The following is a 26113-nucleotide window of genomic DNA, read 5'->3' as shown; positions in this document are numbered from 1 at the left end:
AGGTTCTTGAACCTCAGTGACAACAAGGTTGAATCCATAAAACAAATGCCAGGGAGTCAAGGCTTACACGAGATGTTATTGTCTTAAGTGGCTGCCCAAACCTGACCATACCAAGTCAGTTGTTGACGATACAAAGGAGAGACTAAATGCAGATTAGCATCCTTATTCCTGTAAGTCAGAAATTTTCTTTGTTGAAGAAGAATTGAACCTTCCTAGGATCCAGACTGGAGTATCGGTGGCAGCGCTTGCGCAGGCTCTTTGCCAAAGCCTGAGGGCCACACAAGAAGACTCCCACCACAGACCTGCACGGATAGAACAGTACTTAGCGCTAGAATGCATCAAAGGCTGTGATGTTCGTGAGAATGGAGAGCCGGCCTCTGCAGGCCGTTACTACTCCCAACAATCTTGTATAAAAATTCCATTGTTGACTCCCCTCACGTTCTTCATAGTACTTTTCTCTCCTTTTCTGCTTGTAAGCCCCAAATGTGCTTCCAGCCCTTAGCACTCAGTCTTGCCTAGCCTATAGAGAACAGACAGGAGATTCTGTGCCCTGTGGTGGTTAAGTACTAGCTAGACTAGAAAGCAAGTCTGCCTGAGTTCAAATCCCAGCTCCGACATTTGTTCCAGCTGTGTGACTTCGGGAAGTTTCTTAACCTCTCTGTGTTACTGTTCCCCACCCCACCCCATACCTGTCAAAAGGGGACAAAAAGAGTACCCACCTCGTAGGGTTGTTTTGAGGTTTTAATGAAAACAATATACATTAAGCAGTCAGAAAAATGCATGGCACATAGCAAGTGCATATGTGTCAGCTGCCCAATGGGATGATTAAACCCATCATCCACTTGAACCCCACTTCAAAATTTCTCACTGAAAAGGCAGTGGAGGGTAATGTATTCTCTGGGTCTCACCCTCTTCCTCTCATACCTTCTTTTCCCCTCATTTTTACTTAATTGAGGTAATTCGCATGTCATAACATTCATCCTTTTAAAGTGTGTAGTTAGTGCTTTTTAGTATAGCCAAAAGGTGGGCAACCATCACCACTTTCTAATCAGAACATTTTCATCATCCCAGAAAGAAACCTCACACAAATTAGCAGTCACTCCTCATTCCTTCCTAACCGCTCACCCCCAGCCCTAGACAACCAAATCTACTTTCTGTCTCTAGATTTGCCTATTGTGAACATTTCATGTAGATGAAATCGTATGTGGCCTTATTGTCTGGTTTCTTGTACTTTACATACTATTTTCAAGGTTCACCCATGTTGTAGCATGTATCAGTGTCTCATACCTTTTTACAGTTGAATATCATGCCATTGTATGTATCTACCGCATTTGGTTTATCCATTCATCTATTGATGGACACTGGTTGTTTCCACTTTTGGGCTATTTTATGTACATTTGTGTACAAGTTTTTCATGGACATATGTTCTGTTTCTCTTGGGAACATACTTAGGAGTGAAATTGCTGGGTCATGTGATAACTCTCTGTTTAACATTTTGAGGAAATGCGTTTTCCCCAAGGTTTGCACCGTTTCACATTCCAACAAGCAATGTAGGAGGAACCCTCCTACAATTTCTCCACTTCCTTGTCAACTCTTATTATTGCCTGTTTTTTATTATGGCAATCCTAGCCCTCTCCCCCTTTTGTATATTTATTTTATTCCTATCTACTTGCTCCTGGTCTGTCTAAATATGCTTAGATCATCTTTATGTTAAACAAGCATTTCCCGGACCCTGCCACTCCTCCAAAACTGTTGACCACACTTCTCTAATATTTCCTCCCTTGGATTCTATGACACTACTTCTCCACATTGTCCTCCTCCTTCCCTGTTCATCTTTCTCCCTTCCTACATGACGTAAGCATTCCTTAATACTCTGTAGTCTGTCTCTATCACTCTTAACAATCTCATAATTTCAACTATGGTCAACTCGACACACTAATTAAAATATTCTCTCTTGCTTATGTGCTGCTTACAGAACATAGTCTCGCCTAATATTCACAACTATCCTGGAAGTGAGAGAGCAGGCATCTATTAACATAACCCCCATTTTACAGACGAGAAATCTGAAGATCAGAGGGTCTTCTAGCTCGAGATCCCAGACCTGGGAAATCTCAGAACTAGCATTAGGACCCAGGATCATCTGAATTCAAGTTACTGAATGACCACTGCCTTCATTAATCCTTTCCAGGTCACCCCATTTGGGCATAGAGTTTCCCTCCCTCAATGTCCACGCACTTGTTTCATGGAGTGCATCGTTCTGCTTTGAGTTGATTGTATGCATCTCATATTAAAATGTGTGCTCCTTGAAGGCAAGAACCATATTGAGTTTGTCTTTCAGCCTCCAAAGCTTCCTGAATAGTGAGTGCTGAGCTTATAGAAGGTAACCAGTAATGTTTGTGGAATTGAATTGATCTTCGCCTGCCAACTTGTTCTGGGAATTTATCTAACATGATCAGCTTAATCTCTTTCCCATCAGAATGGCTGATCTCATGGCACCACGTTTTCCTATATGCTCTATCATGTCTCAATACCCCTCCAGAAAGACCACGGTCAGGTAATCAGTTAATTAGATAATGTACTCCCAACACTTGCTACTTTAAGTAGAGCTCACTAAGGCCAAAAGCAATGCATTTGAATTGTTCCAGTTCTCTATTTTGTTTAGTAATACAGATCAGAACTGAGTCTCCTTGCCTCACTATTTGAATAGGAGCTTGTAGGAGCAGCAACCATGTTCTCAATTACAAGATCATGACCCTTATTTGGCTAAAACCCCGGGTGGAATTTCCTCAGTTTTAAGCAGGAATCTAAGAATGGTGCAAATAGTTTCTGCCCCAGAGATCTTTCCCAAAGGGTGTTCAACGTGTTGTAATACCTTTCCCAAACCTTAGTTCTGCTAACTCAACTAACCAGAGGAGAATACACTTACTTGGGGTGGGTGGTAGCTATTGTACAAAACTCATTGTCCCACATAGGTCTCCCAAAGAAGGTTTTGTGTTTCAGACCTGTCAGGATGTCAGTGGCTTTGTCAAAGTTTAATGCTGCATGACCAGCCTGGAGTCAGAGAAATAAAAAGTTAGAAAAAGCAGGTCCTGATAACTGTCTCTTCTTTCAGCCATTTTAAAACTTGGACGTGAGAGTGAGGACGTGTAGGAAATCACAAGAAATAATTATTTCCCATCAGCATGCATGATCTTTTGTCTGACATTCAGCTTGCATCCAACATGGGAATTAGTGTGTTGTTTGAACTCACGATGTTGCTGTCCCATCCGGTGAGGAAGAGACGGTAGTTTAGAAAACCCACTTTGCCTAAGTCCTCCATCTCTTGTTCCAGGGAAGCCAATAGGTCTTTGAACCAGGCAAAGGCACCTATCTCCCTGCAGATCCAGTAGAAATAGATCTGGAACCAGCAAGAGAAAACATAGCCTTATTAAGTTCCCTTTACGATATGGACTGTGGTGACATGATCAGGTAGATATACTCTATAACTGTTGGTCAAGTGTAGGGTAACCTGAAAAATCACCTCTACGGAGCAGCAAACATTAGCCAGCATGAATGTCCAGAGTCCTGACAACTTGCCTTATGGAAAGAGACCTCCAATGTCATCTTTGGTTCAAGGTGATTTCAAACTCCAAATTGAAAATGAAGACCCTGTTCTTATGGTTAATCTGTAAGCAGATGCCTTGGCAGAGAGAAGTGATCGCTTGCTCTCATAACTCCAGGGAGGGGTTACTCTTGTCAATTGTAAAGAGCTCAACCCACGAAAGCAATGCACTAGTCAAGCCCAGACCAGATGAAAAGTGGTATGAAGGAGTGTACCGTTTGTGTTTTGAGGCTGTGATCTGCATGCCGGAATTTGTACCAGATGGACTTTAAAATGGAAGCAAAGGGGGTGACCCCAATTCCTGCTCCGACCAACACAGCCACTTCATAATGGAAAACATCCTTGCTGACGGTACCAAATGGACCATCCACCTGAATCCTGGCGGAAGACAGAAGACAACGGGCAAGTGAAGTCTCACCTCCACCCCCAACCTCAAACATCCTCCTAGAGACTTAGGGGTTTCCACGGCTGATTTGGGGCCTGTTTATTTTTATCATATTCTGTTGTACCAGACTTAAGGTTCAACAAGGATTTGTTTTCTTTTTCCTGCCTGTTGGCATTCCTCATCTGGGTCTCTGCTAATGTCCAGGACCTACCTGGGAACTGGTGAATGCTGTTGTTCAAAAGTCCTTAGGAGATTTTCTGTCCAGTCCCCTACTGCTCGGATATGAATGGAGAAGAAGTTTTCCTCTGGACCAGAGGTCAGAGTAAAGGGATGCCACTCAAGGTGAGAGATTGAGGGGCAATTCACAAAAATATACTGTCCCACTTCCATGCTGAAGCCACGCTTGTTCATCTGCAATTCCAAAACTTTGGATGGATGCATGACAACCTGTGAATGAAGCACAGAGACCAAAGGAGACAATTTCAAATGGAGACAGGGGCAGGTAGACAAAGTAAATGAGTTAAGTTGGAGGGCAGGAGACAGTGGTGAACTGTGAGCATGTCCTTTCAAATGGGGGCAGCAGTTACTTAGCCCAGACAATGTTGGCACTACCAGATGGCGACTCAATGCTATCAGTTCACCTGATTCTTAAAGAGAAGCCAGAAATGTCATTTTTAATGTAAACGCCTCCATCCAGATTTTTAAGTGTTAGCAACCAGTTTGACATTCTAAACAATCAGATGTGTGGGCCAAATAGAATACGTCGGTGGGTTAGATCTGGCGCAGGCTGCCAGTTTTGCAGTCTCAGACATAGACCCATAGTGATGATTTCTGTCTAACCCCTCTTTCCCATGGTTCTGTCCAGCACTGGAGGAACTGAAGTATTATGTTACCCCCAAATTCTTTTTTTGTTCTCTTCAGGGTGACGACATGGCAATTTATTTCTATAATCAGGAATAACAGAACTCTTATCATGGCAAAATGTAATTGCATATGCTTTACCTTGGTAATAACAACCTGCTGTTGGGAGCGATAAAATCGGAGGATCCTTTCAAAGATATAAAGAACAACTGGTGCAAGGATCCACTTCCAAGACTGCACAGAAACACAGTAAAGAATGTGGTTATACATTAATCTTTTTTCTAGAATTTACTTGTGTAGCAGTTTGTTCCCTCATTCAATAAATATTGATTGAGTTGTCTCATGTGTATCATTATTAAGCCACTAGTTTTACCAAATCTTGAGGACACAAATGGAAAGGAATAAACTACAATGGTTTTGTTTGCTAATCTGTTATTCATAAAGCAGATCACTTCCTGAAATTTTACAGGTTTCACCAGGAAGCAAAAGAAAAGCACAGAAATTAAGTACATGGTAAATATATATATAATTTTAAGAACCTAAGACTGTTTTGCAGGACAACTTGTCTAATCTGAAAAACCAACAGAGACAGTAGATGTGGAATAGAAGCAGATGGTTAATAACAAAAGTAACACAAAAGGGAAAGTACGTGGCTGACACTACTGATAACAACAATATATAAAACTTGGTACTTATCCATCACCTCTTTTCTCAGGTAATCAAAACATCTAACATAGTAATATGTTTTTCATCTTGTCTACATTTTTTTTCAAAGCAACCTTTCTATCCCTGAGATCTTCTTAAAGGTAGCAAGTTGCTTCTATATGCACAGGAGTCACTGAAAACGTATTCCCTGGCAACGTTAAGTCATGTGCTTTCTTGCACAATTGTTCAAGTGTGATACATCAGAACTGTGTGGAATGAGGTTTCTTATTCTGTTTCAGGTAAAAAACGTCCTTGGGTAACTCGGGAGAAAAGGGGCAGAGATGGGGCTAGTGAACCTGAGAGTGGGTATTATACAATCTGATGCTACTTCTTATTTGGAAAAAATCCCTAGCTGAATTCAGAAGACATGAATTCACCTCCCCCCAAAAAAAGAAAGAAAAGAAATAATTAAAGTGTGCACAAAGTATACAAGTATAGTAATGGCCGCATTAGTTTCCCTAAGGAAAAAAAAAAAGACAAAATGTTGTACTATATATTTTTTTGTCAATACCAAACTTTTTAAAATTTTAATTTATCTTTTTGAATTGAGATATAATTGGCATATAATATTATATTAGTTTTAGGTGTACAACATAATGATTCGATATTTGTATACATTGCAAAATGATCATCACCACAAGTCTAGTTAACACCTTAGATAGTAACAAAAATATTTTCTTATGACGAGTACTTTTAAGATATACTCTCTTGGCAACTTTCAAACGTGCAATACAGTATTATTAACTGTAGTCACCATGCTGTACATTATACCCACAGGACTTATTTGTTTGTACCTGTTGACCACTTTCACCTATTTTATCCACCACCATCCCCTGCCTCTGGTAATTTTTAATCTCTTCTCTGTATCTATGAGCTCAGTTTTTTTTTTATTATTAGATTCCACATGAAAGTGAGACCATACAGTATTTGTCTTTGTCTGACTTATTTCACTTAGCCTATTGCCCGCAAGGTCATTAAAAATAACCATGTAGAAAAAATATGAAAAATGGTATACCATACAGCTTTCTAAAAACAGATGTTTCAGAAAAAATACTTGACAACAGAAGAAAGTATCCAATGATATAGATGAAGAGGAAAAAAATATTACCTCTAAGTGGTAGAACTCTGAAATTTTTATTTTCCTCTGAATATTTTTCTGCGTTTTCCAAACTATACATAAATGTGTTATTTTTATAATTTTTAAATGGGGAGAATGTGGAGAGAGTACTTTTTAATGTTTACGAAAGAAACAAACCTGTACATTCAAATAGGTGGCAAAACTGGTGTCCTCTCCCTTGGGGTATCACTTGACCAATCAAAGCAACACTTGAGTTTTCAGTCTACCTCCAAATAGGCCAAATATACCTTATCTCAGGCAATCTAGGAGAAAATGATAGGCGTCGATGTGCAAGGTAAGACAGGGAATTAACAGCTAGTAAGGTGCTGATCAAGCTTTATAGGTTCCTGTCTTTAAGGGCCTCTTGTCGAATAATACAGGTCTCTGGTTATAACTTACAGTTCCTCTGACTTTTGAAATGAAAGGTACTGTTAACATATGCCAGGTATGTCCTTTTAAAATTATTTTTAAATAATTAATACATGTACATTGCACAAAATTCAAAAGTACAAATCTCCCTTCTATCTCTGTCACCCAGCTCCCCAGAGACAATGAATGTTATTATTTCGTGAATCCTTCTGGGAATACGCATTTAAGTGATAACATTGCATTAAGTACAAATGGTAGCAGACTATACACACTACCCTGCCTTTTTTTTATTTAACATCTTAGAGATTGGTCCGTGTTCGTACCTATGCAGCTGCCTCTTTCACTTTAATGATTGTGGAGTATTCCATTGTAGGAAGTTCCCATAATTTAACTAGTCTTCTATTGATGGGCAGTGATTTCCAATCTTTTGTTCTATCAAGCATTGCTACAATGAATAACCTAACATATGTAATTTAACACCTATGCAAGTATGTTTTTAGAAAACCTCCTCGAAGTAGAATTTTAAAGTTTGGTAAATACTGCCAAATCACTCTTACAAGCAGTTGTATAAGTTTACACTCTCACCAGTAATGCACGAGAGCAATGCCAACACAGCTCGTGAACAGACAGGCTCTTTGATCTTGGCTAATCTGTTTGGTTAAAAAAAGAGTATCTTAATGTAGTTTTATTTTGCATTTCTTCCATTATGAATAACATTAAGCATCATTTTATATATTTAAGATTAACATAAATCTTCATTTCTGTGATCTTTCTGTTCATATCTTCTATTATTTTTTATTTGGTTGTTAGGCTTTTTCTTATTTTTAAGTAAACATTTTATTTTTGAACAGATTTGTAGAAAATTTCCAGAATAAAGAGGAGAAATTGTACAGAGAATTCTGATATACCCCATATGCAGTTTCCCCTGTTATTGTAAAAACATCTTTCGTTAGTATGTTACATTTGTTACAATTAGTGAACCAATATTGAGACATGAATCTTAACTGAAGTCTGTATGTTATTCGCATTTCCTCAGTTTTTGTCTAATGACCTTTTTCTCTTCCAGGATCCCATCCAGGATATAATGTTACATTTGGTCATCATGTCTCCTTAGGCTCCTCTTGGCTGTAATGGTTTCTTAGACTTTCTTTGTTTTTGATGATCTTGATAATTTTTTAAAAGATTTTTATTAAAATGTAGCTAACATACAATATTATACTAGTTTCAGATATACACCATAGTTATTCAACATTTATATACCTAAATAAGTCATCAGCATGATAAGTTCAGCAACCATCTGACACTGTAGTATGCTCTCACAATATTATTGATTATATTTCCCATGCTGTACGTTACATCCCCGAGACTTATTTGTTTTATACCTGGAAATTTGAACCTTTTATTCCCCTTCAGCTTCCCCCCCTTTATAATTTTTCAATTATAGTTGACATTCAATATTATGTTATATAGTTTCAGGTATATAGCATAGTAAGCTTTTTCTTATTGATTTGTAGGTGTCATATATTAGGAAATTAGTTCATCTATAAGTTGTAAATACTTTTCATCCTTAGTAATTTGTTGCCTGTCTTTATTTATGATGTGTTTTTTTGCCACACAAAATTATATATATATATATATATATATATATATATATATGTATATAATATATATGTATATATATTATATAAATAAAGGATAATAAGTTTGAATATATACTTATCCAATTTTATTATCTTCCCTTTTCTGACTTCGAGATTTTTTATCTTATTTAGAGAGTATTTCTTACTAATACTCCAGAATTAGAAAAAAAATTCCCATGTGGTCTTAGGGGGCTTTTATGATTTCTTTATTTTTTTTAACATTTAAATTATTGATGCATGCATCCTTGATCCATATTTTAGTGTAAAGTGTAGAATAAAGATACAGCTTTTTTTTCCCTAGATGTTTATTCTATTATCCTAAAGAAAATTATTAAATACTGTATCTTTTCCCCACTGATTTAAATTGACAACTTTACGGCATATTTTTTAGATATTTTTCCCTTTCTCAATGAGGACTGAGCTATTGCTCTTCATTCTGCATCTGATTTAAAGACTTTAACCATCCTGAGATCACTTTGAGGCAACACAAGTTAACCTTTCTTTTCCATTTATTCCTCAATCTAACATATTTTATGAGCAATCAAAGATAAGTCATTATATTCACATAATTACCCTGAGGCACACCTTGGATTCCCTGGAATCCAGTTTCTTCATCATCCATTGTCTAACAATAATTTCCAAGTATGTTCTTATTACACCAATGAAAGCCAACCTCAAGAGTGCTTTTAAAAACAGTTGAACTAATAGAAACAGAGTAGAAAGGTGGTTGATCAGGGGATGGTGGTGGGGATCAGGGTGGGGGCAGAATGGGGAGATATTGGTGAAAGGGTACAAACCTTCAGTTATGAGATGAATAAGTTATGGGGATCTAATGTGCAATATGGTGATGTTAGTTAATAGTACCATACAGCGTACTTGAAATTTGCTAAGAGAATAGATCTTAAGCATTCTCATCGTGTGCGCGCGTGCACACACACACACACACACACACAAATGGTAACTATGTAAAGTGATGGATGTGTTAATTAACCTCAATGCAGTAATCATTTCACAAAGTATACATATATCATTCATCACATTATACACTTTAAGTATATACAATTTTATCAACTATATTTCAATAAAGCTAAAAAAAAGTTTTCTTTTTCTCAAAAACATTGACTGGGTTCTCACAAATAAATTTTGGGATAGTACAGTGGTCAACAGCATAATCTTTGGGATTCAAAAGGCCTGGGCTTGAATTCCAGCTCCACAAGTTACTTACTGTGTGAGCTTCACAATTCACTTAATCTCTCTGAATCCTAGCCCTTTTGTCTCAAAATGGAGATAAAAGAAGTACCTACCTCATAGGTTATTGCTATGTATAAATGAGATAATCTATGCTATGCAGCAAACTTGGCCCATGGTAAATATTAATAATGCAGGTTATCATTATTTCCTCTCGAGAGGGTCTCACAACATGCACTAACCGTTACTCGTTCCTTTTCAGGGTTATCTGCTAATGACAGTTCACTAGCTTGTTGCCAGTGATATCGTAATTCCTTGATGGTAGGAACCTTGTGAATATAGCCGTTGAGCTAATAATAATAATAAGTAATAATAACAACAATAACAGCTCCTAACAAGAGTCTATCCTTGTCCATAGGGTTTTTACCTCAGCGGGGTTCCCTTCAAACTGGGGAGGCTTGCAGTGGGAGTTATGATCATTCCACTTCTCAAAAGACTCTGCACACCTGTGAGGATGATTGTCCTTCAAGCTCTCTTCCGTTTGACCCCGTACAATTCCACTGAAATAGACAAAGGAGGACAGTTTGGAGTGAAGAATTATGCAAGGTCAGGGTCTGGTGCATGAGAAAGGAGTTTGAGCACCTTACCCAATGCCGTGAATCCCTAAGCCGATGAAGTAAATAATAAAAATGTGGTGTGTATACCAGAAGACCTCAAAATAATTCCTCCGGATGAACTCTGTAGCGGAAGTCATCATGAGAACCAGAGCTATTGTGATGATCACTCCGGTGAGACCAGGAATGCTGGTGAATGTCACATACGTCACTGTCTATGAAAGGAGAAATATCAGAGAGTGACGTCATCAAAATGGCAGCTTGAGGTGAACCTCTGGAAATCTCCCCTGGAATTTACAACAAATTGAACAACCATAACTCCACAAAGGACTCCTTGCACAGCAGACAGGCAAGACGAAGAGGCTCACTACTGAATTCACCTAAAGGGGGGCAAATTGCGCTAGCAGGGGAGGAGGGAAGAGAGAAGTGCAGGGACAGAGCAGCTCCCTGCTCCGAGCTCGCTGCATCCCGGAACTACCTCAGCTGAGGAGAGGGAAGAACTTGGACTTCTAGGGCTCCGCTTATGGCCCACAGGGCTGAGGGGACAGCAAATAACATGGCTGAACCCAACGCTCATGGCAGAGACCTCGGAGCAAAGACTCAGGGAAGAAGGCTGAAAACGGTGGTTTAAGCCTCACGGCTGAGCAGAGAACAGAAGCCTTACGCACTGAGACTAGCCGCCCCCTCCCTACCTTCCCAGAGCTCGCCCCACCCCCACCTGCCCAGTGCTAGAAGCAGAACAGTATCAGTGTCAGATCAAAAGAACAGAATATTTATAGTTCTCAGAACTGTGGTCCACAGACACAGATTCACAGCCAAACTAGTTAAGGCAAAGGGGAGGGAGCTATGGAAACATGGCTGGCTGTGGTGGTGGTCCCGCCATTGCTGTGGGCCACCTCTCACACTCACCCCGCCCCTGTACCCACCCATCTGGATGGATCCCTGTAGGAGTAAACAGAACTGCTGAAGCACACGGGTCTGAATCTGGTGCAGGAAGAGCTTTGGAACTTCAAAAGCTCTCTGTATCCCAACAGGGAAGCAGCACCCTATGACTCGGGCAAACTGTTAACAGAGCAGAAGTCCCACTTCCAGGGAATCCCCCCATTGTGTGAGAAGCTGGAATAGTGCAGAGAAAACAACACTACAGTGCGTGAGAGAGAAAAAAAGGCTCAGTTGGAGAGAAAATAAAACATTCTACCAGCACGAACTGGAAAACAAAGAAAGACCACTTCCTAATAACCTGTTGCGGAACCCACTCCTGTAGATGTCCAGGAAGAGAAATAATAAATCATCAATTGCCATGAATAATGAAGGCAACAAGACAGCTCAGAAAGAAAGTGAAAGTCTCCAGAAAAAGAACTTAAAGATATGGAAATAGGTGACTTAAATGACAGAGAATTCAAGATTGTACTTCTGAAAAAACCCAATGAGATGCAAGAAAACACAGAAAGGCAGTTTAATGAACTCAGAAACACAATCAAAGAACAACATGAACATTTTACCAAAGACATTGAAATTTTAAAAAAGAACCAAATAGAATTTCTAGAGAGATTAAGAACTCAAAGAATAAATTAAGAATGAAGTAGAGGGCTTAAGTAGTAGAGTTGACCAGATGGAGGAAAGAATCAGTGACATCGAAGATAGAAACCTGAAAATGACAAGAATGGAAGAAGAAAGAGACTTGAGACTTAAAAGAAATGAAAGAACTCTACAAGAACTTTCTGATTCCATCAGAAAGAGCAATATAAGAATAATGGGCATACCAGAAGGAGAAGAAAGAGAGAAGGGAACAGAGAATGTATTCAAACAAATTGTCGATGAAAACTTCCCAACCTTGTGGACAGAACTGGATCCTCGAATCCAAGAAGCAAATAGAACAGCTAATCAGCTCAATCCCAACAGGCCTTCTCCAAGGCATATTGTATTGAAGCTGTCTAAAATCAACGACAATGAAAGAATCCTCAAGGCAGCCAGGAAAAAGAAGACAGTAACCTGCAAAGGAAAGCCCATTAAATTATCATCAGATTTCTCAGCAGAAACTCTACAAGCCAGGAGGGAGTGGAACCAAATATTCAAACTATTGAAAGAGAGAAATTATGAGCCAAGAATAATGTATCCCCCAAAGATATGCTTTAGATATGAAGGAGGAATAAAAACATTTCCAGACATACAGAAGCTGAGGGAATTTCCTAATACATGACCTGCACTACAAGAAATACTAAAGAAGGCTATTTAACCACCATCAACAGGGACAATTTGTGACAACCAAAACATAAAAAGGGAAATATTAAAGGCCTGACCCGGAATATGGAAATGGAGAAAGTAAGCATGCTGAAGAAAATGGAATACTCTAAATATCAAACTTTCTTTTACATAAACTTAAGGGTAACCATTGAAAAAAACTGCAGAACTGAAACATATACTGTAATTAAAGAAGAACCAGAGGGAAACATCAAAGAATACTACCACCCAGGAATAATGGACAACAAACAGAAAGGCAAAGAAACCATGGAAACACAATCTTACCAGAAAACTAAAGATAGAATGAGAGGAAATCCTCACATATCAATAATCACCCTAAATGTAAATGGACTGCACTCACCAATAAAAAGGCACAGAGTAACAGATTGGATCAAAAAACTAAACCCAACCTATGCTGTCTCCAACAGACACATCTCAGCTACAAGGACAAGCATAAACTCAAAGTGAAAGGGTGAAAATTGACACTCCAAGCAAATGGCATCCATGGAAAATAAGGTATAGCCATACTGATATCAGATGAAACAAACTTCAGGGTGAAAAAGTAACAAGAGACGAAGATGGACAGTTCGTAATGGTAAAGGGGATTATACAACAAGAAGACATAACAGTGATCAATATTGATGCCCCCAACCAGGTAGCACCAAAATGTACCAAGCAACTACTAACAGAGCTAAAGGGAGAAATTGACCAAAACACAGTTATACTAGAGGACTTAACTACATCATTGATAGCTATGAATAGATTATCCAAAAAGAAAATAAATAACAAAATAGCAGCCGTAAATGACACATTAGATGAAATGCACATAATTGACATTTATGGAGCACTTCATCCTAAAATAGACGACACATTTTTTTCTACTGTACATGGAACATTCTTAACTATAGACCATATATTGGGACATAAATTCAACCTCGGCAAATTTAAGAAGATTGAAATCATACCAAGCATATTCTCTGATCACAAAGCTTTGAAATTGGATATCAACTGCAAAAAGAAAGCAGGAAAAAACACAAATACATGGAGATTAAACAACATACTTTTAAAGAATGACCAGTACAAAAAAGAAATTAAAGGAGAGATCAAAAGATATATAGAAACAAATGACAATGAAAATACACCGTACCAAAATTTTGGGAATGCAGCAAAAGCAGTTTAAAGAGGGAAATTTATGTCATTACAGGCCTATCTCAAGAAACAAGAAAAATCCCAAATAAATAACCTCACCTTACACCTTAAAGAACTAGAAAAAGAAGAACAAGTGAAACCCAAGGTCAGCAGAAGAAAGGAATTAACAAAAATCAGAGCAGAACTAAATGAAATAGAGGACAAAAAGACAATAGAAAAAACTAATGTGACAAAGAGCTGGTTCTTTGAAAAGATTAACAAAATTGACAAACCCTTGGCTAGGTCCACTAAGATAAAAAGAGAGAAGACACTAATAAACATAATCAGAAATGAAAAAGAGGAAGTTATCACTGATGCGACAGAAATACAAAGGATCATCCAAGAATTCTATGTAGGACTATATGACACCAATTTCAATAACCTAGAAGAAATGGACAAGTTCTTAGAAATATATAACCTTCCTATGAGAACCATGAAGAAATGGAAAATCTAAACAGACCAATCACCAGTAAAGAAATTCATTCAGTCATCCAAAATCTTCCCAAAAGCAAAAGTCCGGGACCAGATGGCTTCACTAGTGAATTCTACCAAACCTTCAAAGAGGATCTAATACCAATCCTGCTCAAACTCTTCCAAAAAATTGAAAAAGAGACAGTACTCCTTAACTCATTTTATGAAGCCAACATTACCCTCATACCAAAACTTGGTAAGGACAACACAAAAAAAGAAAACTACTGACCAATATCTCTGATGAATACAGATGCAAAAATCCTAAACAAAATTCTAGCAAATCGAATGCAACAATGCATTAAAAAGATTATTCATCACGACCAAGTGGGGTTCATCCCTGGGGCACAAGGATGGTTCAACATCCGCAAATCCATCAATGTGATATATCACATAAACAAAATAAAGGACAAAAATCATATGATTCTATCAATTGATGCAGAAAAAGCATTTGACAAGATACAACATCCATTTATGATTAAAACACTTAATAAAATAGGTATGGAAGGAAAATACCTCAACATAATAGAGGCCATATATGACAAGTCCTCAGCCAATCTCATAATTAATGGTGAAAACTGAAGCTCCTTGCTCTATGTTCAGGAACACGACAGGAGTGTCCTGTATCACCTCTGCTTTTCAACATAGTGTTGGATGTCTTTGCCAGAGCCATCAGGCAAGAGAAAGAAATAAAAGGCATCCAACTTGGGAATGAAGAAGTTAAATTGTGACTCTTTGCAGATGACATGATGCTATATATAGAAAACCCTAAAGACTCCACCAAAAAGCTATTAGAAACAATCAACGAATACAGTAAAGTTGTTGGCTACAAAATCAACGTACACAAGTCCATTGCATTCCTATATACTAACAATGAAATCTCAGAAAAAGAAATCCAAAAAAGAATTCCTTTTGTAATTGCAGCAAAAAGAATAAAGTACCTAGGAATAAACTTAACCAAGGATGTGAAAGACCTATATACTGAAAACTATAAGACATTTTTAAAAGAAATTGAAGAAGACACAAAGAAATGGAAAGACATTCCGTGTTCATGGATTGGAAGAATCAACATAGTTAAAATGGCCATATTACCCAAAGCAATATACAGATTTAATGCCATCCCCATGAAAATCCCAATGGCATTTTTTTAAAGAAATCGAACAAAAACATCATCATATTTGTTTGGAACTACAAGAGACGCCGGATATCCAAAGCAATCGTAAGAAAAAAGAACAATGCTGGAGGTATCACACTGCCTGACTTTAGCTTGTACTACAGGGCTACAATAATCAAAACAGCATGGTATTGGCAGAAAAACAGACACATAGACCAATGGAATAGAATTGAGAATCCAGAAATAAACCCACACAAGTATGGACAGATAATTTTTGAAAACGAAGCAAAAAACATACAATGGAGAAAAGACAGCCTCTTCAATAAATGATGCTGGCAGAATTAAAAATCCACATGCAAAAGAATGAAACTGGACTGCTATCTGTCACCATGTACCAAACTTAATGCAAAATGGATCAAAGACTTAAGCATAAGACCTGACACAATAAACTGCATAGAAGAAATCGTAGGTACTGAACTTATGGACCTTGGGTTCAAAGAGCTATTTGTGAATTTGACTCCAAAGGCAATGGAAGTAAAAGCTAAAATAAACGAATGGGACTATATGAAACTGAAAAGCTTCTGCACAGCAAAAGAAACCATCGACAAAATAAAGAGGTAATCAACTGAATGGGAGAAGATTTTTGCAAACAGTGCTTTCTATAAGAGGCTGATATTCAAAATATACGAGGAAGTCATGCAACTCAACAACAAAAAAACAAACAATCCAATTGAAAAATGGGCAGAGGACCTGAAGAGACATTTCTCCAAAGAGGACATACAAATTGCAAATAGACATATGAAAAAATGCTCAACATCACTAATCATCAGAGAAATGCAAATGAAAACCCCAACGAGATATCTCCTCACCCCAGTCAGAGTGGCCGTCATCAACAAGACAAACAGTAACAAGTGTTGGAGAGGCTGTGGAGAAAAAGGAACCCTCATACACTGTTGGTGGGAATGCAGACTGGTGCAGCCGTTATGCAAGGCAGTGTGGGGGTTCTCCAAAAAATTATGAATAGAATTACCATATGACCCAGCAATCCCTCTCCTGGGTATCTACCCAAAAAATCTGAAAACATTTATACATAAAGACACGTGTGCTCCAATGTTCATTGCAGCTTTGTTTATGGTGGCCAAGAGATGGAAACAACCATAATGTCCTTCAATAGATGAAAGGATAAAGAAATTGTGGTACATATACACAATGGAATACTATTCGGCAGTAAGAAAAGATGAAATAGGACCATTTGTGACAACATAGATGGATCTTGAGATTATAATGCTAAGTGAAATAAGTCAGACAGAAAAAGCAGAGAACCCTATGATTTCACTGATAGGTGGTATATACATGAAAAACAACAAAAGAACAAGAGAAACAAATGAGAAGCAAAAACTCATAGACACAGACAATAGTTTAGTGGTTAACAGGGTATAAGGGGGGAGGAGGTGGTATATGAGGGTAAAGGGGATCAAATATATGGTGATGGAAGGAGAACTGACTCTGGGTGGTGAACACACAATGGGATTTATAGATAATGTAATACAGAATTGTATACCTGAAATCTATGTAAGTTTACTAAGAATTGTAACCCCAATAAACTTTTATTTAAAAAAAAGGAGAAGTGTCAGCCTGACACAGTATCTACTAAGGATAGCATGGCTTCGATGTTCATGAGAAGAACTCAGATGCCTTGCCATTGAGTCAACTCACTGTGTTTGGAGACTTGATGGGATTTAGCCAAGAAACCCCTTCTTCTTGAGATAGGCTGGAGAGAACAGAAGCAAGGGATCCATCTGTTGCCTGTCGGCTCCTGCTGTATCGTTCAAAGTTACACAGGTGTGCAATGATGTGAATAGCTAAATGGAAAGATGGAAAGGGATATGAGAGTTGTCTCAGGAACATCATGGCAGGCATGCCCTTTAGAAAACGAGAATCCTATACATAGTGTCTAGCAGAATGCCAAGTCCACAGAAAGTGCCAAATAAACCTTGATTACAGACAGATCCAAGATCTTTTTGATATTCTGTTCCCAAAGGTATAGAATGTAAGTTTCAAAAAACCAAAAAAAAACAAAAAACAAAAAAAACGTAGGCCTAGAACACTGCCTGGCAAACGGTGCCAGGTGTAAAATAAAAATTTCTTTTTATTTTTAAAAATGTTTTTATTAACAATATGGTTAAAATATAATAAAATAAATATATAGTTAACATACAGTGTTATATTAGTTTCAGGGGTACATCATAGTTATCCAACATTTATATACCTAAAGAAGTGATCACCATGATAAGTCCAGCAACCATCTGACACTGTACCACGCTATCACAATATTATTAACTATATTCCCCATGCTGTACATTACATCCCCATGACATATGCTTTATCTGGAAATTTGAACCTCTTATTACCCTCCACTCTTCCCCCTGCTTTTTAAATTTTTCAGTTACAGTTGACATTCAGTATTATTTTATATTAATTTCAGGTGTATAGCCATTTGGTTAGACATTTACATAATTTAAGAAGTGATCTCCCTGACTTGTCTAGTACCCACCTGAAACTATACCCAGTTATTACCATATTGTAATGTCTATATGCATGGATGAATGAAACTAGATTCTGAATATGTAGGAGCCTCAGTTACCTGTGTGTAGGCAGATCATATACGCCACCAGCTTATGGAAGGTGAGGTTGTGATCCAGTTGCTTTCTCAGGCTGCACCTGCAAAACTATAAATGTAAAGTGATCGAAGTCAGGTGTCTCCAGATGGCTTTATGAAACTCACTAACCCATAACCAACATGTCTTACATAGAGCACGCCAATACCCACCCACATTTGCCCATACTCTTGGCTACCAAAGGAGACCTCTGGCTTCTATTCCTAGGGCCTTGGTGTAGGGCTGTCTGCCTGAGGAGTCCAGGGTCTTTTGTCTTTAATGTGAAAGTTGACCTACGAGTGGTTGGAACTCACTGAGCAAGTGCCCCTCAGGAAGGACAGCAGGTTTCGACACATGGGAAGCAGGATCAGCATGCTGTTGAAATTCAGGCAGCGAGCAGAGGCTCGAGCCCAGGCCAACGCCGACTAGAGCAGAGGAGAGAAGAGACCATCAGCTGCTTCATTTCACCATCCAGCAGGGGAGCACTTGTCTGAGACCTTAAAATGGGCAGGCTGCAACTTCCTCCCCTCTTTCTCAGTAACTAGAACAAACAGGCCAGACCCTCCGTTTGCAAATGACCAAAAATGTGCTGAATTTAGTATTGATCTGAGAAATTCCTATGACGGTGGTTTGAAAATGTTTGACTGTACATTTATCAGTATGAAAAAGAACAGGATTTAATAATTCCATGTTAAAAAACACAATCTGTTTGTTGTAATACTTTGCAACAAGCATGTTTGCTTAATGCACTCAGTTGTGATTTTATTATCATTTGTGAAACAATCTTGAGGATCATATATATTTTATTTGCATTTTAAATAAAGTGTATATATTTAAAGGTATAATTACAGATGGTGACTATTTTTTCTCTTTTTTTGTATTTTCTAAGATAGCAATTACAAGCATGTAATAATTGTGTAATAAAAATAAGTCAAGATCTAAGCACTTGTATTTAAGACGTTTTTAATAATTGAATAAAGCTTAGGCAAAACTAGTGAACCTCTCAGAGCAAAAAGTTTAAACTTAGAGATTTGAAAAGGGAGAGCTTCTGCAAACAGAATTTCAAACTGATTTCCTAGGGTGGCCAGGCAGCAGACATCAAGACTAATCTGATCCACCAGTAGAAACTGATAGAAAAGGAGACAAGGAATCAGTGCTTCAAAGAAGTATTTAGCCCAGAAACAGGCTTGATTAGGTCTAGGCTGGACAGAATATGGTCAACTCCATGGTAGCTAAATCCAAATTCTTTCCCCAACCCTGTACAACTGGTCTGAGTCAGCTCCATGTACTTCGAACTGCAGGCTATGGAGTGTGACAGTCTCACAGCAGCCACACAGTTATTGTTGCACTTCAGCTAACAGGTTAGCCTTACGTGTGTGCCTGTCAATGACTTGCTAAGAGGAAGAATATGGGTTCGAGTTAACAATTTCTCAGACTTTTTTCTAATAATCTTTTTGGCACAAAAACTATTTTTCCATACACCCCAAACCCAGGGCAACATGACATCGGTTTAGTAAGCCAAAACAAGATCTGCCTCACGTCCATAATGGCTTACAATTTGTCAGGCAGTGCAGTGAACAAGAGCTGCCCTACTGTTTTCCATTTCTTGCTCTTCCACATGACCTGTGTTTCTCCCTCTGCTGAGTCACACTCCAACTGCTTTTGGTAGAGACAGCCTGTTCCATTTCTGAGTAAAACTTCTCTGCTTATCTCAAAGATCCTGCATTTGCACATTGGTTCCCACAGCTTGCTTATTTGAGTCACAGAGGTTTCTTAAGGCTAAAATTGGCAAGTGAATTGAAAATATAGAACTACAATTTCACACAGTGGGGGCCATTTGTATAGGATGAATTCTTTTTAGAGAAAATCTTTTTTTCCCATTGCAGCACATTGAAATATCCCAATTTATGTGCACTTTTCAACATCAACAGTAACTGATGTTCTACTTCAACTGCTGCTGTCATTAATGCCTCATTGACTATGGATTTAAACTCCTTCTTCAGCTACTTATTTGCTGTGCTTCATAGTGAATTAAATAAGTCTCTGCATTTTTCTAGAGGGAGCATGAATTTAAGAAATACCCTACAGAATGATTAAATAAATTATGGCACATCAATGGCATGGACTGCTATGCTCTTAAAAGGATGAGAGCTATGTGAAGTGGTGTAGAGATGGTAAATGTTTAACAATCAGCTTTTGGGGGGAAACAGGGGTCTTGATTTGCAGCATTTGCCAATTTACATGATGTAAATACTCCCACCGTGGCAGATCTCAAGATACCAACTTGATGTCATTGAACACCACTGAATGAAGGGTTGGTAAGAGATTCATACAACTGGCTACTGCAAGCTGGTATTAGCTGGTTCCAGCACATCACTGGTTACATACCCACACGAAAAGATATCTGAGATAAACCAAGTGTAAGAAGAAATTTCTAGCCAATTTCTACAACGTGATTCCTTTTTTGGTTAAAACAAAAACTATGTGTCCTACTGAATGTGTTTATCAAAACTCAAAGAACAGTACACCAAAAAGAACAAATTTTACCATATACAGGAAAACAAAGTGAATAAGAATAGTATACCTACCTCAAAAACAAAACAAAATCCATATGTCTGATGCATTTGTGAGCATATTTCAGTATGTCTACATACGCACACACACCAAACTATTAACAGTGGTTATCTTTAGGCAATGAGATGGGAAGGTGATTTTCACATTTTATTTATACACTCCTATATCATTTGACCTCACTGAAAGCAGTATTGTTTATAATTATTTTTTTTAATAGAGAAGACCTTTAAAAATGAAATGTCCACAGGATATCAGCATGAGGCATGATTCATTTTTCCGCTGTTGACTTTTTGGTCATAAAGCAATTCAGCTCTTAATAATTAGTCACATTTATTGCATCATTCTCTTCAAAAAAAGCTATTATAAAGCAAATTAACATTTCCTTTGGAGTTATAGTTTCCAAAGAAGGATCAAAAACCAACATTTAAAATGGAAAACAGCAGGGTGAAATAAGCCATGAACAGAACATTCAAATTAGTTGTGATCTCAACATGAATCCTTTGATTATAGAAAAAAAAAAAAGGACTTTTTTTCAAAAAGACAAGATCTCTTTAAACTCGTACATGAGACAGGTCTTTGTGGAAAGCTAACAGAAAAATACACCATTAAGAAAGGGATTTAACTAAATCATTTACCCATTACTGAATAACTTACTAGAGTTAGCAGTCACATTTGCTTCTCTAATCGGGTAGTGGCCAGATTGACGAGCCTGTGAGAGAACCATTCTCACCTCCTTGCTTCCTCCTAGAAACTTCCACACCAATGTGCCCTGTCCACCCCCACCCTTCCTCTTTTGTTCTTTTTTATTATTAAATTTACTGTGATGACATTGGTTAATAACATATAATTTTCAAGTATACAACTTTATAAAACGATATCTGTATACTCTATTATGTGCTCACCACTCGAAGTCTAGTCTCCCTCTGTCACCATGTATTTGACCCCTTTAACCCTCTTTATCCTCCCCATCCTCCCCTTCTGTTCTGGTAACCACCATTTTGTTGTCTGTATCCACCAGTTTTTTGTTTGTTTGTTTGGGGGTTTTTTGGGGGGGTTGTTTATTTGTCCATTTGTTACCTTTTGTTTTATATCCTACATATGAGTGAAATCATACAGTTCTTGTCTTTTTACTTTTGACTTATTTCACTTAGCATGATACTCTCAAGATCCATCCATGTCGTTGCAAATAGTAATATGTCATCTTTTTTATGGCTGACTAGTATTCTCTTATATATATGCACCATGTCTTCTATTCTTAATTTGCCACTTCCGTAGCCTTCTCCATCCTGTTCCTCTGACCTGACCCCCACCTTTCTGCAGGCCTTGAGTTCTGCAGCCCCACACACCTCCCTGAGTATCCATCTTGTTTGATGGAAGGTCATCACAGTGGTGGTTTTAAGTTGTTTATTTATTTTTAACTAAACTCATAAAATTGTAAGCAGGAGTCCGTAAGACAGATGAAGGCTGCTTTGGTTGCAGTAGGCCCAGGGGCAAGAGCACTACAAGTCAGCCGTCTCCTCACACCCTGTAGGAGCACCTGAGTTTCTGCAGAAACCAATTTGAAAACACTGCTTAATCATTTTCTTCATTAATAGGTCTGGGGAGTGTGCCCTAGATAGGGCTGCCAGATTTAATGAACAAAAATACAGAACATCCAGCTAAATTTGAACATCAGACTTAAAAAATGAATGCAGATATCTCTCTCTTTTTTTTTTGAAAGTTCGCATTATTCCACTTAGCTTTTACAAATGACATACATACATGGTAGTACCTGTTTTCACTAACTGATAAAAATCCAAAGAGGATTATTGCTTTAACCAAAAAAATAAAAAATAAAATAAAAACAATAATGAAAAGTGAAAGTGGTGTTCAGCGTTTGTTTTGCAGTGAGCCCTTATAGAGGCAGAGTGAACGCTCAGCAGCAAGAGTGGCCAGCCTCATCTCGTCCCAGGAATCACACTTAGCATCTCAGCACCAAGCCGCCATAGCTTTGAACTGTGTCTGTGAACATCTGTGCTTTATCTAGATTCATTTCGTGCATATGTTAGCCAGATGTGTTTTAAGGTATCAGAGCTTATAAGGGTGTTTCACTTAGCATAAAACTGGACATAATTAAACATATTTGGTATGATTTGGTAGGTTATTGGCGGGGGGATTCTAGGAATTCTCAAAAAGTTTTCCATATAAATTAATGGTAATTGCTTCTTTGACTTATGCCATTTTGGCTTATAAAAGGTTTCATAGGAACACTCTACTTTCAGATAGCAGGGGAAACCTGTAATTTTTGAGCACAGCAGGTTCTAGAATAAAGTCTTTTATTTAAGGTCGTTTCATAATAGTGTTGATCAGAAGCCATAAGAACTTAACTCGTGTTTATATCAATTAGCCTATGGTAAAATTGGTTTTGTTATACTTCATTTTGCTTAAAGTCGCAAAACCTATTAATGACGACGTTAAGTAAGGACTTACTGTATACCTGTGACCCATGCAATATTTGGAAGACACTTATACCAAAATAAACGGTTTGTTAGTTTTCTGGAATTTAAATTTAACTGAGCATCCTGTATTTTTTCTGGCAACTCTAGCCTTAGAGGAATTAGGGGCATTGTGCCTCAAAGGAGCCAGGGTCGGAAATAAGAAAAATGCCGAGATTCCCCACATTACAACTGTGATACTCACCCCCAGGATTTCTCTTGTATAGTAGTACTTGTTGACTTTCTCATATAATAGGAAGGTATGCACAAACAAGAAAACATTCAGCCCCAACCAAGTAGCCTAGAAGAAAACAAGTAAAACAAGCAAAGAATTAAGGGAAATTTGGGTATGGGCAGGAGGACGTAAGGAGTAGAAAATAGTGTCATCCTTTGGCTATTTTGCATTTATCTGTTTTCATCTTAAATCAATATAATTCCTCTAGTATCTAACTTATTTTCAGAGTGAGTTAGCACTTCAATACATGCATTAGACACTGATGAGTAGGGTCTGCAAACAAAGGTCCATGGGCCAAATCTGGCTCATTACCTGTTTTGTACAACCTACAACTGAGAACAATTTTTACATTTTTTTGTTTTCACATTTTTAAACGGTTGGAAAAAATCAAAAGAAGAATGACATTTTATTACCTGAAAATTATATGAAATTCAAATTTCCGTGTTTATAAATAAAGTGGTATTAGAACTTAGCCATGCCTACTTACATCTGTATTATCTATGACTGCTTTCATGATACAGTGAACGAGTTGATTAGGTGTGATGGAGACCATATGGCCTGCAGAGCCTAAAAAGTGTGCTACTCAGAACTTTACAGAAAACATTGGCCAATTCCTGGACTAGAATTGGACTATATTACCTAAAATATGGCAATCAGTGAATATAGATTTCTAAAGAAAAAAACAAAAAGAACAAATTTAACAGCTGCAACAATACTCATCTGAAAAGAACTAAACCATTCCAGATGGGCCTGCCTCTTTAATTACACCCTGACACACATTTTCCTGTTTTTAGATTGTGAGTCTCTTTTCAAATTAACCTATCATTGCTTTGGACTCATTTGAGTTCTTAAGACTGCTTTGTCTATTCCAAGCTCTGCCTCTGCATTGGCAAAGGGGGATAATTGGAACCCACTGCCCACTGCCTTAGAGACCAACCAATTGGGATTTAGCCCAAGCTTGGAGGTGCTCGGCTGTAACTGAGCAGGACGCTAGGGCACTGGGATACTTCTAAAGCATATCCACGCCCATTCAGATTCACTAGATCTGAACTACTTACACACCTCTAGCAGCATGGCCTAGTGATTTAAAGTGTGATACTGGAATCAAACTCCTTGGGCTCAAATTCTAGCTCCACCACTTTCTAGCTCTAGTCTTAGACAGATATGTGATTTAACTCTCTGAACCTCAATTCTTTACCTGTAAAATGAGAATAATGACAATATCTACCTCACAGCACTGCTGTGAGGCTTATGTGAAATAATGCATGTTAAGCAATTAATATCATGCTTGGTGCATAGTAAGAGCTCAATGAATGCTGGCTAGAGTTGCATTGTTACCAGACTGGCTTTACCAATTAATTTCTTCCTACATCCTTTGCTTAGAGACCCTTTCAGAGATGAGTGTCTTCGAGAGATTCTTTGACGCTAATGGAAAAAGAGATGAAAGCCACAGATACCTCAAGATTTAGAAGATAGAGGAGAGAAACTTATTTAGAGGGAGCAGAAACGTTTCGGGATCCGAGAGGGACAGAGAGGCAACAACCTCTGTGTCCGCCCATAATCAATTGTAGACAAGGCAAATGATGAGATACAGTGACATCTGGGAGTCAGGAGTTCCATTTCTCACCTCGCCTATCATTTCCTCCACTGTAAATGAAAAATAAAGTGGAATAGAATACCTTTCAGGAAAAAGGAGTAAAAATGTTTTTGAGTAATTTAGTTTTCATTTTAAAAAAGTAGTGCATAGGAGTATATGTCAGAGATAACAAGAAGTCTGAGCCTGCCAGTAGGATTGGTGAAGGATGGAGGAAATTCAAAGATAGATTGTTAAATGTGAGTCACCACCATGGGCGATAAACTCTCTGAGAAAAAAATAAGAGAGGGATAAAAATCGCAGAGGATTTTAGAGCTAGAAATACCTTTATTAATATTTTCAATATTGATCACATGTTGAAAGGATAACATTTTCGACATATTGGGTTAAACAAATATATTACTAGACATTAATTTCACCTGTTTCTTTTTAACTTTTTCAAGCATTAGAAAATTTAAAAATCACATATGTGACTCACATTATATTTCTTGTGGACAGCGCTGAGCCAGATGGTCTCTAAAATCACCTCTAACTCAAATGTTCAATGATTTTATGAAATCTCGATGTGAGCAGTATAGGAAGGATGGGTAGAAATGAATGCTCTGTAACAGTAGTTAGAAGTGAAATGGAAAAGGAAAAGAGAAGACAGAAAATGTAAACAGATTGAAATTCCAAATACTTGTGGCTTGAAAACATGAGCAATTGCATATTATATGTCCCTTTATCAATTTCTAGAGTTGGATTTTTTTCCTTTTCTAAAATGGTGAAATATACATAGAAGACTATATAAAACATATATCTGCAGTCCTAGAGTTGGACTTTTTAACTGATAACTGGCCTTGACAAGCCCAATATTGGCATGGAATCTTTCCCTTTAAATAACTTTACAAATATTAACAAACATGATGTCTCTTTACTCTGTTAAAAGTAATTAATAGGCAGTACAACATCACTTACCAGAACCAAAACTGACAGCCAGTGGTTAACCACCCAGTTTCCCATTGTCAAGAGGTGCTTTGGAACCTCTCTGGGTAGCAGGAAGATTCAGCAACCTGGATTCTGGAGAGGTTCTTCAGGGTTGGAACCTC

The 26113-nt window shown here is 37.9% G+C and overlaps 1 protein-coding gene across 3 annotated transcripts; it reads right to left on the bottom strand.

The window, feature by feature from the left end:
- Nucleotides 1-175: 175 nt before the first annotated feature.
- Nucleotides 176-26113, bottom strand: NOX1 (NADPH oxidase 1; the record flags this gene model as incomplete). Of its 3 annotated transcripts, XM_081042324.1 has the most annotated exons (13): nucleotides 176-302; nucleotides 2927-3051; nucleotides 3251-3397; nucleotides 3817-3979; nucleotides 4198-4433; nucleotides 4989-5081; nucleotides 10294-10426; nucleotides 10514-10695; nucleotides 17208-17353; nucleotides 18136-18220; nucleotides 18463-18573; nucleotides 23402-23497; nucleotides 25983-26113. In XM_081042324.1, 13 exons carry the CDS (start codon nucleotides 26025-26027, stop codon nucleotides 176-178), a joined length of 1689 nt encoding a protein of 562 aa, XP_080898450.1. The 3 variants fall into 3 exon arrangements, with proteins under 3 accessions (XP_080898450.1, XP_080898449.1, XP_080898448.1); XM_081042323.1 differs by lacking the exon at nucleotides 3251-3397 and having other exon boundaries at nucleotides 25983-26027; XM_081042322.1 differs by lacking the exon at nucleotides 18463-18573 and having other exon boundaries at nucleotides 25983-26027.

Source organism: Rhinolophus hipposideros (genome assembly GCF_964194185.1).
Source record: "Rhinolophus hipposideros genome assembly, chromosome: X".
NCBI lineage: Eukaryota > Metazoa > Chordata > Mammalia > Chiroptera > Rhinolophidae > Rhinolophus > Rhinolophus hipposideros.
The sequence above is the reverse complement of the archived record's forward strand: the minus strand, read 5'-3'. Positions and strand labels throughout refer to the sequence as shown.